We start from the raw sequence: 16281 nt of genomic DNA, 5'->3' as shown, positions 1-16281 counted from the left end.
CCCTACACTTGTGAGATTTGACCCTCACGCCAGGGAGATAGTGTCAGAATTGAGCTGACACGTAGGACACCCAGCTGGAGTCTGAGAGTCTGAGCATTGGCTGGTGTAGGAAAATCCCCACACATATTTGGTGTCAGAAGTGTTCTGCGTGAGTAGAAAAAAAACAGTGTTTTACATTTAACAGGATATCTTGGCCAGGCATGGTGGCTCACACCCGTAACCCTCGCACTTTGGAAGACCAAGGTAGAAGGATGGCTTGAGGTCAGGAATTTGAGACCAGCCTGGGCAATAGAGTGAGACCCCTGTTGCTACAAAAAATACAAAAATTAGCCAGGCATGGTGGTGCACACCTGTATTCCCAGTTGCTTGGGGGGCTGAGGTGGGAGGATCGCTTAAGCTTAGGAGTTCAAGGCTGCAGTGAGCCACGATCCTGCCATTGCAATCCAGCCTGGGTGACAGAGTGAGACCCCATCTCAAAACTAAGAATAAAAATAAAAACTGTCGCAGGACATCTACTGCTGAGCAGCATGGTCCTCCCAGGCTCAGTGTTGATGGCAGACCTCCGAACCACGGTAATAGCCATCACTCACGAGCACCCACTGTGTACTCGACACTTGCTAGGAGTTTTACCCAGGCCATGTTTCTAATCTGCATCATAACCATGTGAGGTACATAAGATTTGATCTAGCCTGCAGATGTAGAAGCCAAAACCCAGAGGCCCCAGAGCTAGTGATAAGTCAATAGGCAAACCTAAGTGGCACCCTTGTGCCGCACAGGACGCTCTTTTGGAGAGCTTATTTTTATTTTTATTTTGAGATGAAGTCTCACTCTGTTGCCCAAGCTGGAGCACAGTGGCACGATCTCGGCTCTCTGCAATTTCCACCTCCTGGATTCAAGTGATTCTCCTGCTTCAGCCTTCCCAGTACCTGGGACTACAGGCACACACTACCATGCCCGGCTAATTTTTGTATTTTTAGTAGACATGGGGTTTCACTATGTTGGCCAGGCTGGTTTTGAACTCCTGACCTGGTGATTCCTCGAACTCCCAAAGTTCTGGGATTATAGGTGTGAGCCACCGCACCCGGCCTGGAGAGCTTACTGAATGGACTATTCCATTCCTGATGCCTCTCCCTCCTCCTCCACAATTGGCGAGCTGCATGGAAGGGAGACTTTTGATGATGCAGAGGAAACTTGAAGAATAAGTGCATTTGCACTATTGTCTTTGGATATATACTCTAGAAAGACTGTGGAGTTGAGGAAGGGTTATCTGGAACGTCAACACTTCTTCCCAGATTGACGAGGTACTTACATCCATTCCTGGCTTGAACTATTGTCCTTGATAAACAAGTAACACATGTTTACACCACTGTCCCTACAGTCTCACAGGCATGCCCCTTCACCTATTTTTCTCAGCTTCTCACACAAGCTGTAAAAGCTGGAAGGCCCTACATTGTCCTAGGCAGGAACGTCAGTAAAATAGTGCTCTTGCTCTTTTTTCCACATAGTGTCAGAGGTCCAGAGACAAAAGGAATCCTGTCTGGGCCTATGGTAGGACCATGTCAGGGGCTGCTGGTGCCAATCATTGAGGGAAGGGCAGGTTCTTGGGCAGGAAGAGGAGACTTGAAGGACAGAACTTTGGCAGGAAGTAGCAGGGACACCACGTCCTGTTGGCATTTTCTCTTGTGTGGGTAGAAGAGGGCGTCCTAGGTGGCTGGCCCTGGGGACAAAAGTTGAAAAACCCTCTACTCTAGGGGGTAGGCTGGGGACCAGCTGAACCCTGTGCATACAGCTCTTTTTATTTTTAATTTTTTAAAACACACTGTAGGCTGGGCGCGGTGGCTCACGCCTGTAATCCTAGCACTTTGGGAGGCTGAGGTGGGTGGATCACCTGAGGTTAGCCTCATCTTAAAAAAAAAATAAATAAACAAATAAAATAAAACACACTGTAAGATGCAGAAAATATTAGCATGTGTTTCTCTGCTATTAGTTTAAGGGCTCCAGGATAGGACCACGTCCTGTTCTCCTTGGTACTCACAGAACCTAACCCGGACCTGGCATGGGATTGGCGTTTAGGAAATATTGGGGTGAGGGTTATGAGTAAGTCACATCTGTAAGCTGCTCTATGGGGCTTTATATCACTCGTTGGGTTTATTTCTATATCTAACATTCTTGAGCTTCTAGTCAAGTCTTATTCAAATGTGGCATCTGATCTCAGATGTCGTGGGGAGTTAAGGAAGGAAATTAAAGTATCTATACCAAATTGAAAAGGGCAAAGAATGACCCCCACCTCCATTTTCTCTCCTCCCCATTCTCTCAGGCCAACAGAAACGATCACAAGTTCCTATGGGTAAGGCAGACTTCACAGAGAAGAGCTGGGCCATTGACGACCACCTCTTGAACATTCTTCACTCCTAGTCTCAGAGGATTTAACTTTTTTTTTTTTTTTTTTTTTGAGACGGAGTCTCACTCTGTCGCCTAGGCTGGAGATGGAGTTTTACTTTGTTGCCCAGGCTACAGTGCAGTGGCACAATCTCGGCTCACTGCAACCTCCACCCCCTGGGTTCAAGCGATTCTCCTGCCTCAGCCTCCCAATTAGCTGGGACTACAGATGTGTGCCACCACACCCGGCTAATTTTTTGTATTTTTAGTAGAGACAGGGTTTCACCATGTTAGCCAGGCTGGTTTCGATCTCCTGACCTTGTGATCTGCTCGCCTCAGCCTCCCAAAGTGCTGAGATTACAGGCATGAGCCACTGCACCCGGCTGAGGATTTAATTTTCATTGGATTAAGGATAGCAGCAGGTGTCTCAGGGAGACTATGCCTATATGTTAGATTGGCAGTCCAGTGCGTGTTCCAGTAGCCTGCACCAGCCTGTACTTTGATGGAAAATAGTAAAATAATCTGATTTAAGCAGGAGCTAACAGCTGAAGCTTCTCATGGTCCTGCCTAGAAAGGCATGCTAATATTTCATTGGTCTCAGGATCAGTGAAAACTACAAAAACCTAGAATCTAAAACACTCTGGCCTTTTTAATGTGCACCTTCTGTATTTTGCATTTTTCTAATAGCTACCCACTGAACCCTAGGTACTCTGCTAGTTACATACTTTATATTGTTAGTAAGCCTCATAACCCTGCAAGGCAAAATACTACAAAACCTACCTTCATCTATAGATAAGGTAGGTGAGGTCACCAAGAAACAAAGCTTATAATATGCCCAAACTGGAGACCCTACAAGGTCACATGTTTATAGGCCTCTAAGCTAATTTTCAGACTTCTCAGTCTGCTGAATTATTATTTTTTAAGGGCCAGTGATTACTTATAGGTTGTTTTTTCCTTTATTTATAAAACCGACCTCCACTATGTGTCCATCTAAACAGTACATGCATTTTGAATTCATGCATGCTAAAAAGTTTCAGAATGGGCACTCGAAAGGGGCAAAATGAAAGGGAAGAGGAAGAAGGGGGAACGTGGCTGACCAAGAAGAATCACGTTTCAAGTTCTAGTCCTCCAGGCCTGAGATGCATGAGGAATCTGTCTGCCAAACTTCCTCTTCTGCAAGGATCCTCCTCCCAGCCTCCTCAATCTCCTAGGTCACCTCAAATCCTAGCTCTTGCCTAAAGCCTTCCCCTAAACTGCTAATAAAAAAACAAACAAAAAAACCCACTACTTTTCCATATTCTGATAACACTTATAGTCCAATTGCTCATTTGAAACTTAATCAGGGTTGGCTTTGCATTTTCATTTAAATGTGTTTTCCATGGTTGAACTATCAAGGTCACAAGTCCTAAGGGCCACATTTTTTTTTTTTTTTTGAGACAGAGTCTGACTCTGTCGCCAGGCGCCAGGCTGGAGTGCAGTGGCGCGATCTCGGCTCACTGCAACCTCCGCCTCCCGGGTTCAAGCAATTCTCCTGCCTCAGCCTCCCGAGTAGCTGGGACTACAGGCGTGTGCCACCACACCCCGCTAATTTTTGTATTTTTATGGAGACGCAGTTTCAACACGTTGGCCAAGATGGTCTTGATCTCTTGACCTCGTGATCCGCCCTCCTCAGCCTCCCAAAGTGCTGGGATTACAGACGTGAGCCACGGCGCCCAGCCCCCACATTTCTTTTTATCCCTTTGTCACAGATGGTGCTGTGCATGTATAAGTTACTTGGTAAAACTTGATCTATGAATAAGTAGTTGAAAAATAAATGAATTTGGAATAATTCAGGGACTAAGTAGATTAGGATGGTATAAATAACAACTGACATTTTAAAAAGTACTTTAGGCTGGGTGGGGTGGCTCTTGCCTGTAATCCCAGCACTTTGGGAGGCCGAAGAGGGTGGATCACTTGAGGTCAGGAGTTCGAGACCAGCCTGGCCAACGTGGTGAAACCCCATCTTACTAAAAGTACAAAAATTAGCCGGGCATGGTAGCAGGCGCCTGTAATCCCAGCTACTCAGGAGACTGAGGAAGAATAGTTTGAAGCCGGGAGGCGGAGGTTGCAGTGAGCCAAGATCATGCCACTGCCCTCCAGCCTGGGTGACAAGAGACAGACAGCCTCAAAAAAAAAAAAAAAAGTACTTTAAAGATTGTAAAAGGTTCTCAGGCAGTCTCATTTGTACCTCACCATAATCTACAGAGAAAACTGACTCAGAGAGGGTAAGTGACTTGCTCTTGAAACCCAGATCCTCTTACTCCAAAGCTCGTATTACTCCATAATAGTTGACTTCAAATACGGATGTAAGATTAAATCTGGACACTATTTCCTACCATTAAACATCCTCACCAGCAGAGGGCGCAAGAACATGCATGGGTCTTGGAGTCAGATTTGCATACTGGCCCAGCCCAGCCACTTTAAGAGTTAGATGACTTGGGGCAAATTATTTAATTTTTCTGAGCCTCGTCTGTAAAATATCGATGATAATGCTCTCACCACCACCACAGGGTGGTCATAAAGATTAGAAATACTCTGTAGCTGGCATACAGTAGGTGAACAATAAACCATATGTCATGATTCCCACAAGGGTGTCACATAAGCAGTTTGGAGGTTAAATAGACATTGATTCTTGTTTGATGCTTTAATAAATATTTGAAATTAGTTTCACACTTCACACAAAGTAGACAAAAGGTTATAGAAAATGGGCAAATAAATGAATATCGATGGAAATTTTTTGGTATTTTTTTAATTGATGTATCATAGTTGTACATATTTTGGGGGGTGATAGAAACATTTCAATACCCAGAAAAAAAAGTAAGAAAGCAGACTGAACAACTTTTATGGATGAAAACCTTAAAAACATGATATGCCATTTGTCCCAGCATCTATTTAACCTAAGAAAATAATATTGGGTGGTGACAAGATTTAGAAAAGCAAAGGATGTCATCGTCACTTTATAAGAGAGAAAGTGGAAACAACAAATTTATTTAATGCACAGGTTTAAAAGCTTACACTCTCTCTATCAAATTGAGCACTATGTAGTCATTAAAATAAAAGTTCTTCCATGTAGAAAAATATTCTACATGGAAAGATGATCACAATACAGTTGGCAAAAATCACAAGAGACAAGTAGTCCAATTTCACTTTTGTTTAAAAACATGCCCAAAGCCGGGCATGGCAGCTCATGCCTACAAGCCCAGTGCTTTGGGAGGCTGCCATGGGAGGACTGCTTGAGGCTGGAAGTTCCAAACCAGCCCGGTGAGCTGGTCTTATGTAGTGAGACTTCATCTCTACAAAAAAATTTTTTTAAAAAAATTAGCCAGGTGTGGTGGTGTGTGCTTGTAGTCCCAGCTATTCAGGAGGCTGAGGTGGAGGGAATCGCTTCAGTCCAGGAGTCGAGTCTACAGTGAGTTATGATCACACCACTGCACTCCAGCCTGAGCGACAGGCTAAAATAAATAAATAAATATATATATATGAAAATACAAAACAAAGCGAAATTTAAGTTTTATGTTATTTCCACAGGAGATTGTGATCCCCCCCCCTTTTTTTGTTGCTCCTCTTTGCTTATGTTCTGAAGTAAACATTTGTCAGAAGAAAAACATATTTTACTTTTACAGGAGCACTGTCGGAGTCTTTCACTTAACAGTGCCTCCCCAACCAGGCCAGTGGTCATGTAAATTAAGTCAATTGTCATAAAAGGGCTTGGAAGTTTCAAGGTAGTTAGTCAAAATAATTAAAATCTTGGAAAAATTTCACAGAGCTGGCCATTGAGCTTTGGAGCTTTGACTCTGCTGATGTGAGGCTTCTGTAAACAGACACCAGGCCTAAAAACAGCACAAAATATAACAATTGCTCATGTAAAGGGCCACGTGCCGTCTCTGTCCTGAGCAAATGTAACCTGAAACCCTCTGTCTGGCACTCTGGGTTGGCGGCATCTCTCTGGCAGGGTGTATTTGCTCTCCATTACTCAATTTACTTTCCTGAAGTTGAAATGGAGTGGAATTTCAATGTAGAGTTACCCATTAGCTCCAGGGCTAAATTTAAACCTTTAATTAAATTAATCCGTTGATCTTAAACACATTGCTTCTCCCTCAGAAAAGTGTAGCAGGTTTCTTAGGTGTCACAGAGCTTAATTCGGTGTGGCAATTGTTCCTTACTGCATTTGATAAGTCGTCCATACCGCCTGGGGAAACCCGCACAGGTTTTCAGATCCCTCCTGAATAACCCCTCCATCCCGTCCCCATCCCCGCTCCCGCCCTCAACCAAAACAAGCATTCGTTGTGGGTGAGCACTGCGACTCCTCCCAGATTCAGAGCTACTGCTCCGGAAGGGTCGTCAGGAACGCCGTATTTATAGAAGACAGGGTAGGTGCCAAACGTGTGTTTATGAAATAAACGATAGGGTAACTGTCCATAATTGGTCCCAGTTTATGCGGCAGAAGAAGAGATCATAATCTACAAAAATTTGCAAGGTGACTAGGAAAAGAGTGTAAGGTCGTTTTAGTCCACCTCGGTCTTCACAGAAAATGGAACATATTTCAAAGCCAAAGTAAAAAATTTGCGTTGGCCTTTGCTAAGACAGAGATGAAACGTGACAATACCATGGATTGGGGATGTGTGAGTTCGTTGGCCACGTGGAAGATGTTCGTGCTTCTGGGCGCTTATGCACCCCAAGGAGTGCATTTATCTCGGGGGCTGCATCCTTGGCCTGGGAATGAATGAGACCCAACTCCAATGGTTGTTAGCGACAGCTTTATGCTGGGACAGTCTCCTTAGGGGCTGTGGACCTACCCCTGTTACTATGTATAAGGACCTATTTACTTCTCGGGGACCAACGACCACGCGGGGTCCAAGTAACTCACTCGCGGTCCAAAACTACAACGCTCCACACAACTGTCCTGCAGACCCACAACTCTCCCGGGAGCACAGCCCCAGGCCCTAGCCCACCGAGTTCGGCTCGCTCCCCGAATTCCCAGTGCGAGCGCGCAAGAAAACGTGCTCGCCTCCCGCACTTGGCTTTCGCGCAGTCCGGGAGTCGCAGGCAGCTCGGACAACCCGGACAGCCCGACCGATCCCCCGCCCCGCCACCCGCTCGGCTCTCCCGTCCTCCTCTTCCTCCTTCCGCGGCTCCTCGCCTCCAGCCGCCTGCCTCCGCGGCCGCCGCCTGCGGCTTTGTTTTCCTCCCAGGTCGCATTCCCCACACGTGATTCCGTGTTATTGCAATGAGCGCTCCGGAGCGCGAGCGCGGGGCGCGCGCACCTATAAATACGGACACCCGGCCCCGGAGCCCGCAAGCCAGCGGCCAGGCGACCGGCGGGCGGCCAGCCAGCGAGCCGAACCAGCCAGCCAGCGAGGCGCGCGCGTGGGCCGGGGCGGCGGCGCCCCCCGCCCGAGCACCAAGGGGCGAGCATGGCCCGCCCGCGGGGGGGCTGGACCGCCGCGCACGCCGCCCGATCCCCGCGCCCTGCCCAGCCAGGGTCGCCGCCGCTCGCGCCCGCTGCTTAGCGCTGGGGCGCCGCTCGCTTCTCCGGGCATCGCGGAAATCCCGCCGCAGACGGACACAATGGCGGCGACGGCCGCCACCACGGCCGCCTGCAGCAGCGGCAGCAGCGCCGGCACCGACGCCGCGGGCACCAGCGGATTGCAGCAGCCGCCGCCGCAGCCCCAGTCCGCGGCCGCCGCGCCGGCCCAGCCGCCGCCCGACCCCCCCCGGAAGCCGCGCGTGGACCCGCGGCGCCGCCAGGCTGCCCTCTCCTTCCTTACCAACATCTCGCTGGACGGCCGGCCGCCGCCGCAGGACGGGGAGTGGGGCGGCGGCGAGGAGGACGGCGCGGCCAAGCCGGGCGCCGGCGGCGCCTGCGGCTCGAGGACTCGGCTCAGCCTGCTCGCCGCCGCGGAGCGGGGCGGCTGCAACGCGCTCGCCGCGCTGGGCACGCAGACCACGGGGTTGGCTGCTGGGTCTGGCCCCTGCCTCCCGCAGCCTTCGTCGCTGCCGCCCTGGATCCCCGGCGGCCACGCGACCGTGCCCGGCCCCGGGGTGGCGCGGGGGTTCGGGAGCCCCCTGGGCGCCGGCCGGACGTCGGGGGAGCTGTGGCAGCTGCCCCGGTCGGCGCCTTTCGCCGCCAGTGCTCAACCGCAGCTGCTCGACGGGCCCGGGGGCGCCGGGCAGGAGGAGTTGGAGGAGGACGATGCCTTTACCAGCGTGCAGGTGCCAGCGACCGCCTTCTTGGGCTCCGGGACCCCCGGGAGTGGGAGCGGCAGTCGGAGCCGCCTCAACTCGTTCACTCAGGGAATCCTGCCCATCGCCTTCTCCAGGCCGACTTCGCAAACCTACTGCTCCCTGGAGCAGCCAGGCCAGGGCGGCAGCACCAGCGCCTTCGAGCAGCTGCAGAGGTCCCGGTGAGTATCCGGGATGCGACGCGAACCCAACCCTGCGTCCCGCCCCGCGCCCGGCGCGCTCAGCCTCCCTACGGTCTGTGGGCTGGGGGACACGGGCTGCTCCCATTTTCCCGCGTCCTGACGGATCCTGTGCTCCGGTCCCGAATCTCAAACCACGAGGGCACCCGAAAGAGGGGGCGTCCCAGGGAGTGAGTGGTCACACGTGTGTGCACGAGTCCAGTGCTCGCAGAGGAAACCCTGCTCGTGCAGTGGGACGGGAGTTGGGAGTTGCAGGAGCCCAGTAAAAAGCGGCATCTGAGCCTCTCCACATGAGATCACAAACTTCCTGAAACGCGGTCCAGACCCGGAGGCGCACTCTCCCCGCGCGGGGCGAGACTCGGCCGGGCGCAGAGTGGAGCGGTGCAGGCCGGCAGCTGAGCGGCGCGTGTGAACCCAAACTTGTAAGAGACAGGCATGACCCTCCGCAGAAGTTCCTGTCTGCGCTCCAAGTCTTCCTGCGGCCCGGGGAAACTTGGCTTTTTCCATTTGCTCTCCTGAGCAATGGAAAAACCTTTTTACATTCCCTTGAACTAGGCCTAGGGGGTGAGAAACAAGGAAGAAATAGGGCTTCAAGGTTTTTGTTTTTGTTTTTGTTTTCCTATTCCAAGATGTTCGTTAAACGCTTGTTGTACTTGTCTATTAGCTGAAGTTATCTGGCGATATTAGGCATCTTAGCAAAAACACGAAACGCTGGACGTTTGCTTACTGTTCAGGAAATAGCTGGAGTTTGTCACCGTCTGTTCCAAGGGGGCAGTCGGAGTTTGGGACTGTGAACTGAAGCTTGTAAAAGAACCACGCGGGCACAGGTGGCGAAATGCAGATCTGTTCCTTGGGCGAGCCCTCCCTTGTTGGTTAATAAAGCCTCTTGTGAAGTTAGCAATGGCATAGACTCTACCTTGGCAAAGTTGTTTTAACTTCTTGCGGCCTCAGTTACCCCTTTTGGGATGCTGCAGGCACCAAGATGGGAAGGAATAACTTTCTCTGTTAGAGATTCTATCATAGTTATCTGAAAGCTCGATCTGGCCCAAGAAAGAAGATGCCTATGGGAAAACTTAACTTCCTCCCACAGTGGACAAATGGGGAAGAACAGGCCGGCCTCATCCAGAAGTTTGCTCCTAGTGTACTTCTTCCTAAGTGGGTGAAATCATCAGGGTGCTAAGTATGTAGCCTTGCTGTTTGAGTGCACGTGGCCCGCAGGGGTGTGGAGCTGGGAAAGCAGCCTCATGATTGCATGGATGAATGAGCGACACTGGGCACAGGTGACAGCCCCACTCCAGTGTTTGTTGTCAGAGCATGTGTCTCCCCAGCAGCAGGTGAGTGCAGGGAGTTGGAATCCCTTGTTTCTGGGTGAGTCCTGCAAACTCAGCGGTTTCTGGGCAGCTCGGTATTACCACTTGACGTCACACATTGGCTCATGATGACTCCAGACTTGCAACCTAAACCCAGCAGTCAAGAGGGTTATGACAGGAATTATAATAAACATACGTGTTATTCTAAGCTAGTGTGCAAAGCTGGCTTGTGTCTCCTGATGGACAGATGTGTTCTCCATGCTAAAGGCAGCTGGAGATCAGATTACCTTGCACTCTTTCTCCAAGAAACTAATTTCAGGGGATATGGAGGATCTTGTGTGTTCACATTTCTGAGCCAAAGAATATCTGGAACTCCACCTCCAATCCTATAAACATGAACTTTTTAGGCGTTTTATTGATCCTTTCCACCTTGACACATACATTAAGATGAGTTAATCACTGAAAGATGCTTCTTTACCTGACAGTCACTTTTCATCTGACTATTTCTGAATAATCCAATCTGGCAACATGATAGGCTTTATAAAGTTACAGGTGTGAATAGAAACAGCAGAAAATTTGGGTACAGAGGGGAAAAATAGGTTAAACTGATTTAAGAAAAGCGGAAAGGGTAGCTTAGCTGTGGAGCAGCAACAGACTTGAAATATCCCAGGACGCTTCGTTTCCAACACCGAACCACTTGGCTATCACTAGAGTACTTCCACCTGCCACACTAAAGTGTGATGAGAGCACAAACTCACTTGAATTAGGCCCGGGGCCAGCTTTTCTGGTTTCCGTTTGTGGAAACCTTTCCTGGTGTGCCTCCCTGCTAGCCTGTGTGTTTCCATGTACATATTATTTCATGGATGTTCTCCTGGGATATTTTCACATCAAATTGTGTTTTCCTTGGATTCATTTCTTACCGTTAGAGGAATTCCATAGCACCTTGCTGCTCCGAAGTGTGGTGTTTGCACCTTTGGCTTCACTGGAAGCAGTTAGAAATGCAGACTCTTGCCCTACTCCAGACTACGTAAGTCCAGATCAGCATTTTAACAAGATCCTCAGGTGATTTGTATACAAATTAAAGTTCAAGAAGCAGTGCCACAGTGTATCTGAAATCTGCCCTTTTTAAAAACTAAATTTGAGGTTTTATATATTGGGTTTGTTTTGGGTATATAAAAATTAGAATGTTGGACTGGGTGCGGTGGCTCACGCCTGTAATCTCAGCACTTTGAGAGGCTAAGGCAGGCAGATCACCTGAGGTCAGGAGTTCAAGACGAGCCTGGCCAACATGGTGAAACCCCATCTCTACTAAAAATATGAAAAGTTAACCAGGCATGGTGGCGGGCACCTGTAATCCCAGCTACTCGGGAGGCTGAGGCAGGAGAATCACTTGAACCCAGGAGGTGGAGGTTGCAGTGAGCCAAGATCGCGCCATTGTACTCCAGCCTGGGCAACAAGCGTGAAATTCCATCTCAAAAAGAAAAAAAAATTGGAATGTCTCCCAATCTGCAATCTTAAAACCCTGTCTTTTTGGCTGCTTTCATCAGAACATTTCTAAAACCAATCACAAATAATTGCTTGGACTTCCAAACTTTGTAACACACAGGGAGGAAAATTTCTGTGCACTGGCCTTGGCACAACAAGGTGTGCAGTAAATGCCTGTGGATGCGATGATTACACCATCTCCGTTCACTGGACTTGGATTCTTGACATCTTTTGTACTTAACCCTCACAGCTACCCTGAGTGTAGTTTCTTTCACAGATGAGGAGACAAAGGCTCAGAGAGGTTGAATAATTTCTCAGACTGGCCAGCTACTGAGAGGCACATATGATAATCTGACCCAGTTGGGCCAGGATAGGAACCTGGATCATTGATGTCCACACTCTGCCACTCTACCATGCCATTGTGCCTTGCAAACAATAGGCCCATAGATAATTTTTGAGCTCTTGGCTATAAATGTCTGTTATACGACAGGCCAGTCATACTGGTATAATTCAACACCCCCTTTGTTATCCCCCCAAATTTAGCCTCTTTGTTTGGACTCCCTAGCTTTGCTGCCATTTGTCAGTCTTTATTTTGTTGGGGTGTCCAGGAAGCCCAGGACGGTGGGCCCGGAATCCTCCTAGCCTTACGGATAGGACTCTAGCCCTGAGAAGCCAGCAGGCTGGGTTTGTGTTCAGGCTGCCGTGTCAGAGGTGGGAAGCCAAAAAGATGCCTCTTGGCTTCACACCCTATGGTATTTCTCTGCTCCAGCAGTGAATGCTGCTGCATCGGGAAGGTGTTAATAGGTGAAAGGGAGTGTGAATTTATAAGTGTGCATTAAGGCTTCCTTTCACTTTAAAAACTTCCTTGCAAGCAGCAGCTGGCCCCAGCCCTGGGTTACTCCACTTCCTGGAGATTATGACTAGCAGACAGCTCCCCAGGAGGATGTGAAGTTGAGCCCAGGCGAACCACTGTGCTGATGGGAGGCGTGCACAGTGAACAGGGTACTATTTTTCTTTCTTTCTCTCTCTCTTTTTTTTTTTTTTGAGACAGAGTCTTGCTCTGCCTCCCAGGCTGGAGTGCAGTGGCGCCATCTCAGTTCGCTGCAACCTCCGCCTCCTGGGTTCAAGCAATTCTGATGTCTCAGCCTCCCGAGTAGCTGGCACTATAGGTGTGTGCCACCATGCCTGGCTAATTTTTGTATTTTTTAGTAGAGATAAGGTTTCACTGTGTTGGCCAGGCTGGTCTCGAACTCCTGACCTCAGGTGTTCTGTCCACCTCGGCCTCCCAAAGCGCTGGGATCATAGTTGTGAACCACTGCACCCCATCTGGGGTACTATTTTAAAATAACATGAGGGTTTTGCCTCTGAGAACACCTGAGTTAGCATCATGCCTTGTGGGCTTGTGGTGCATGTTGGAAACATGCTCTGTGCGGCAAAGAAGGACTAGCACTCAGGCAAAAAGTTTTCTCAACAAGGCAGTTGCAGAAGGGTGCTACCTGCGTCAGTTATGATCACAAGAGCACACCAGACAAGGAAAGGAAGGGTTTTTATCTCTAATGCAGTTAGTTCTTGTTTCTTTGTTCTGTCCCTGTTGGCTGGAGTCCAACTGCACAATCTAAGGTAACCTGATTGACTACTGTTTAAAATTGAATATGGCTAATTAGGCGGGAAGGGCTTGTGTCTCAGACCCTTTCAAGTGCTAAATGCACTTACATTTATAATTGAGGTCTGAGTGTGGGCTTGTGCTAAATGCTTCCTATTTGGGCTTCCTAAATGTAAATGCATTTAGAATCACCTAAGAATTTCTTAAAAGCAAATTCTGTATTTCTAACCAGTTCCCTGGAATGCAGAGTGGCCACCCTCTGAGGAGGGAGGCGTCACCCACTACTATGATTTGTTCCTGTTGTCAGGCCAAGGAACCCAGGGCTCAGAGATGTTAAGTGGCCTGCCCAACGCCAGTGGGCGATTAATAGCAGAGCTCAGGCTCACTATGGCTCAGCCGACTTGGAGCTTCTGCCGCCCCTCCCTCTGCATTGCACCTCTTTGGGGGAGAACCAGGCTTGTGCTGTAATTGTAATCTGTGTCTTGACTGAAAAGAAAAATGTAAGCCAAGCACAGATCAAGAATCAGGGCAAGAAAGGGGAGATAAATGCTGTTTCCTAGTTTTTTCACCACCTGCTTTGTGACATCAGGCTAGTCACCAGTCTGTGTGTGCCCCAGCTGTGAGCCACCTGACCCCTCAGGATTTCAGAAGTCTGTAAAGAACTTTGATCTCAGCAGTAAGCAAACACAAGTTATTGCTGAGCCATTTTTCCAGGAACATGGGTTTTGGAAGCTGGAGTTGCAGCCCCAGGCCCGGCGGGGCCCTGTGGATGGCGGGTGCAGCTGGAGGCTTGCCTGTTGCCTTTCTTGCAGCTATAAAGCCTGCAATGTGGGTGAGGTCAGAAGGAGAAATAAATGGGAAGCCTAATCACTGCTGGCCAAGTGCCCCGGGGAGGGCAGTGAGTTCCAGGGTGACCTTTTGCTCTCGAGAACGGGTGGGGAAGCCACCACATGGCTGTGCACCACATGCCCAATGGCTGTCCCAGGAAGGGCCAATGCCTGGACTTTTTTCTCTCTTGGGAAAGCTAGCTGTGAGGTGGCAGAGGGCCAACGGCAGGTGGCCCTGAGAGTACAATAGGAGGCAGTGCAGGTGAGCCTGTGCTGTGACCTGATGTGGCATAAGAGCTCAAAGCAGGACTTGGGACTCCTGGATTCTGGGCCTTAGTTTCCTTATGGAACTCAGGGGTTGGGACAGGTGAGCCTGCTGCCCCGTCTGGGTCTGCCATTCCAAGTGTCTCGGTCTTGTGGCCTGCTGCAGGGCCTGGGGGCATGTTTAGCTTGGGGAGGTGGATAATCTAACCTCAGAATAAGGTACAAAGTAGCATAAAGTTTGTTCCGTGTGGCTCTGATGGGCAGAACATGCAACTAATGAAGGAATGAATGGAGGAATGAATAGGGTTCCCCCAGTGTAAAGGAGAACTTTGAAAACCACCTCAGCTGTGTTCCTTCGGGCAGGGGCAATATCACAGCTGGACTGACAATGTTAGGAGGACATCCAAGCAGGAAGCCACTGCTTGGGGAGGTGCTCAGTCACCATTATCAAGGACATGATCTGTAGTAACTTCTATTGCTAAAGGGCCTTCAGGTTTACAAAGTACTGTTGTACATGTTGATTTCAGCCCCCAGACACCACAGAGGGGCAGAAGTCCAAGGTCACAGAGTGGCCAGGTGGTGACTTAGGTTGCAGTGTTATCTATCAGGTATGTAGAAAAGGAAATCCTGGTATTGAGACTTAATGCCTTGTATCATTTATTCATTCAACAAACATTGAACACAATGAGTATCAATCATGAATCACCATTGTACTAGTTGTGGGAGATGGAGGCATAAGACATGGTCCCTGTCTGTGTTGGGTGATGTAAGTAGACAGGTGAGTTGGTGGAGTGGTGAGTGAGTGGTTAGAGGTGAGCTTGTTGTTTGAACCTCCCCCACCTGGAGAGGGGAGCAGGGACACTTCAGACCCTTCCCTGTGGGTGCTGGCACAGGGCCTTGGACACAGCATTTTTGTTTAACAAATATGTGGCAGGCATTATTCTAAGCACTTTATGGGGGTTGAGCTCAGAGAAGTTAGGTAACTTGTCTGGAGTCCTGTGCTCTGACCCGCCTTCCTCTGTTGTGCTACTGTTTATGGGTCAGGCTCATAAATGCTGGTTAAATGCTGAATTGAGCAGAAATGGACCTAAATGGCCTCAAAGGTTACCGAACACTTGTGATCTCCTTGTTTCACTTTCCACTTTTCTGTCATCTAGAGAAGACCTCTGTGCACTTGGGTCCAGAGGACAGGCCAGGTAAATAGGGATTCCTGTGACTCTGGCACTTCACTCCCGCGTGCTGCCTGCTGTGCGTCCTCTCTTCTTGGCCACAGCTGATCCCTGACATCTTTATTGCCTCTCTTATTCACCTGGTATGTTACATGTCTTGTGTTATTTAGAGCATGGTGCAATTAGCAACAGGAACCTGGCCTCCCAAAGTTTGCAGCTCTGCCGGATCCTCGTCTGTGAAATAGGAATGATATCACCACCTCCTCCCAGGTGGGTTTCCCCTTGTGTCTTCTCAGCATCACCCTTTCCCTAGCTGCCCCACTGGCTGTTTATAAATGAGACTTTCTTGGAAAAGCCATGCCCACTCATGCACGTCTGGCCTTTGGCTGCCTTTGTGCTACAAGGACAGAATCGAGTAGTTTCGACAGAGACCACACGGCCACAAAGCCTAAGCTCTTTATTCCCTGACTGGTCACTCATTGTGCTGCCCCTGCCCTAGCCCAGTGCTCTGTGCCCAGCAGGTGTGCGGGTCCCCTTGGGCCCTTCCTGCCTGCCTGCACTCTCCTTGCCTTGGTTCACAGCCTGGATGATGTGGTAGCCCGAGGGGCTCCTGGCTTCTGTTTGGACCACTGTCAATCCCTCCCCACTGGGCTGTCAGAGGGACCTTTCTGAAACCCACATCTGATCCCGCCAGTCTTAAATTCCTGGTATTTCAGGCGAGGCAGCTGTTGGCTTGGGTCCTGGTTGCCACTGCAGCCTCCCCCGCTCCCACACACCCTCTGA

General features: G+C 49.5%; 1 protein-coding gene across 1 annotated transcript in view; it reads left to right on the top strand.

Moving 5' to 3' along the window:
- Positions 1-7713: 7713 nt before the first annotated feature.
- Positions 7714-16281, top strand: part of CABLES1 (Cdk5 and Abl enzyme substrate 1) — a 132008-nt gene continuing 123440 nt past the window's right edge. Inside the window, exon 1 of the mRNA XM_021673892.2 lies at positions 7714-8822. Within this exon, the coding sequence (XP_021529567.2) occupies positions 7987-8822 (836 nt within the window). The 5' untranslated portion in view covers positions 7714-7986. The remainder of the gene's footprint in view (positions 8823-16281) is intronic.

This window comes from Aotus nancymaae, unplaced genomic scaffold, assembly GCF_030222135.1.
Source record: "Aotus nancymaae isolate 86718 unplaced genomic scaffold, 86718_ANA_hifiasm-v0.15.2.pri h1tg000020l, whole genome shotgun sequence".
In the NCBI taxonomy this organism is placed as follows: Eukaryota; Metazoa; Chordata; class Mammalia; order Primates; family Aotidae; genus Aotus; species Aotus nancymaae.
Note: the sequence above shows the minus strand (reverse complement) of the source record. Positions and strands in the feature narration are given on the sequence as shown.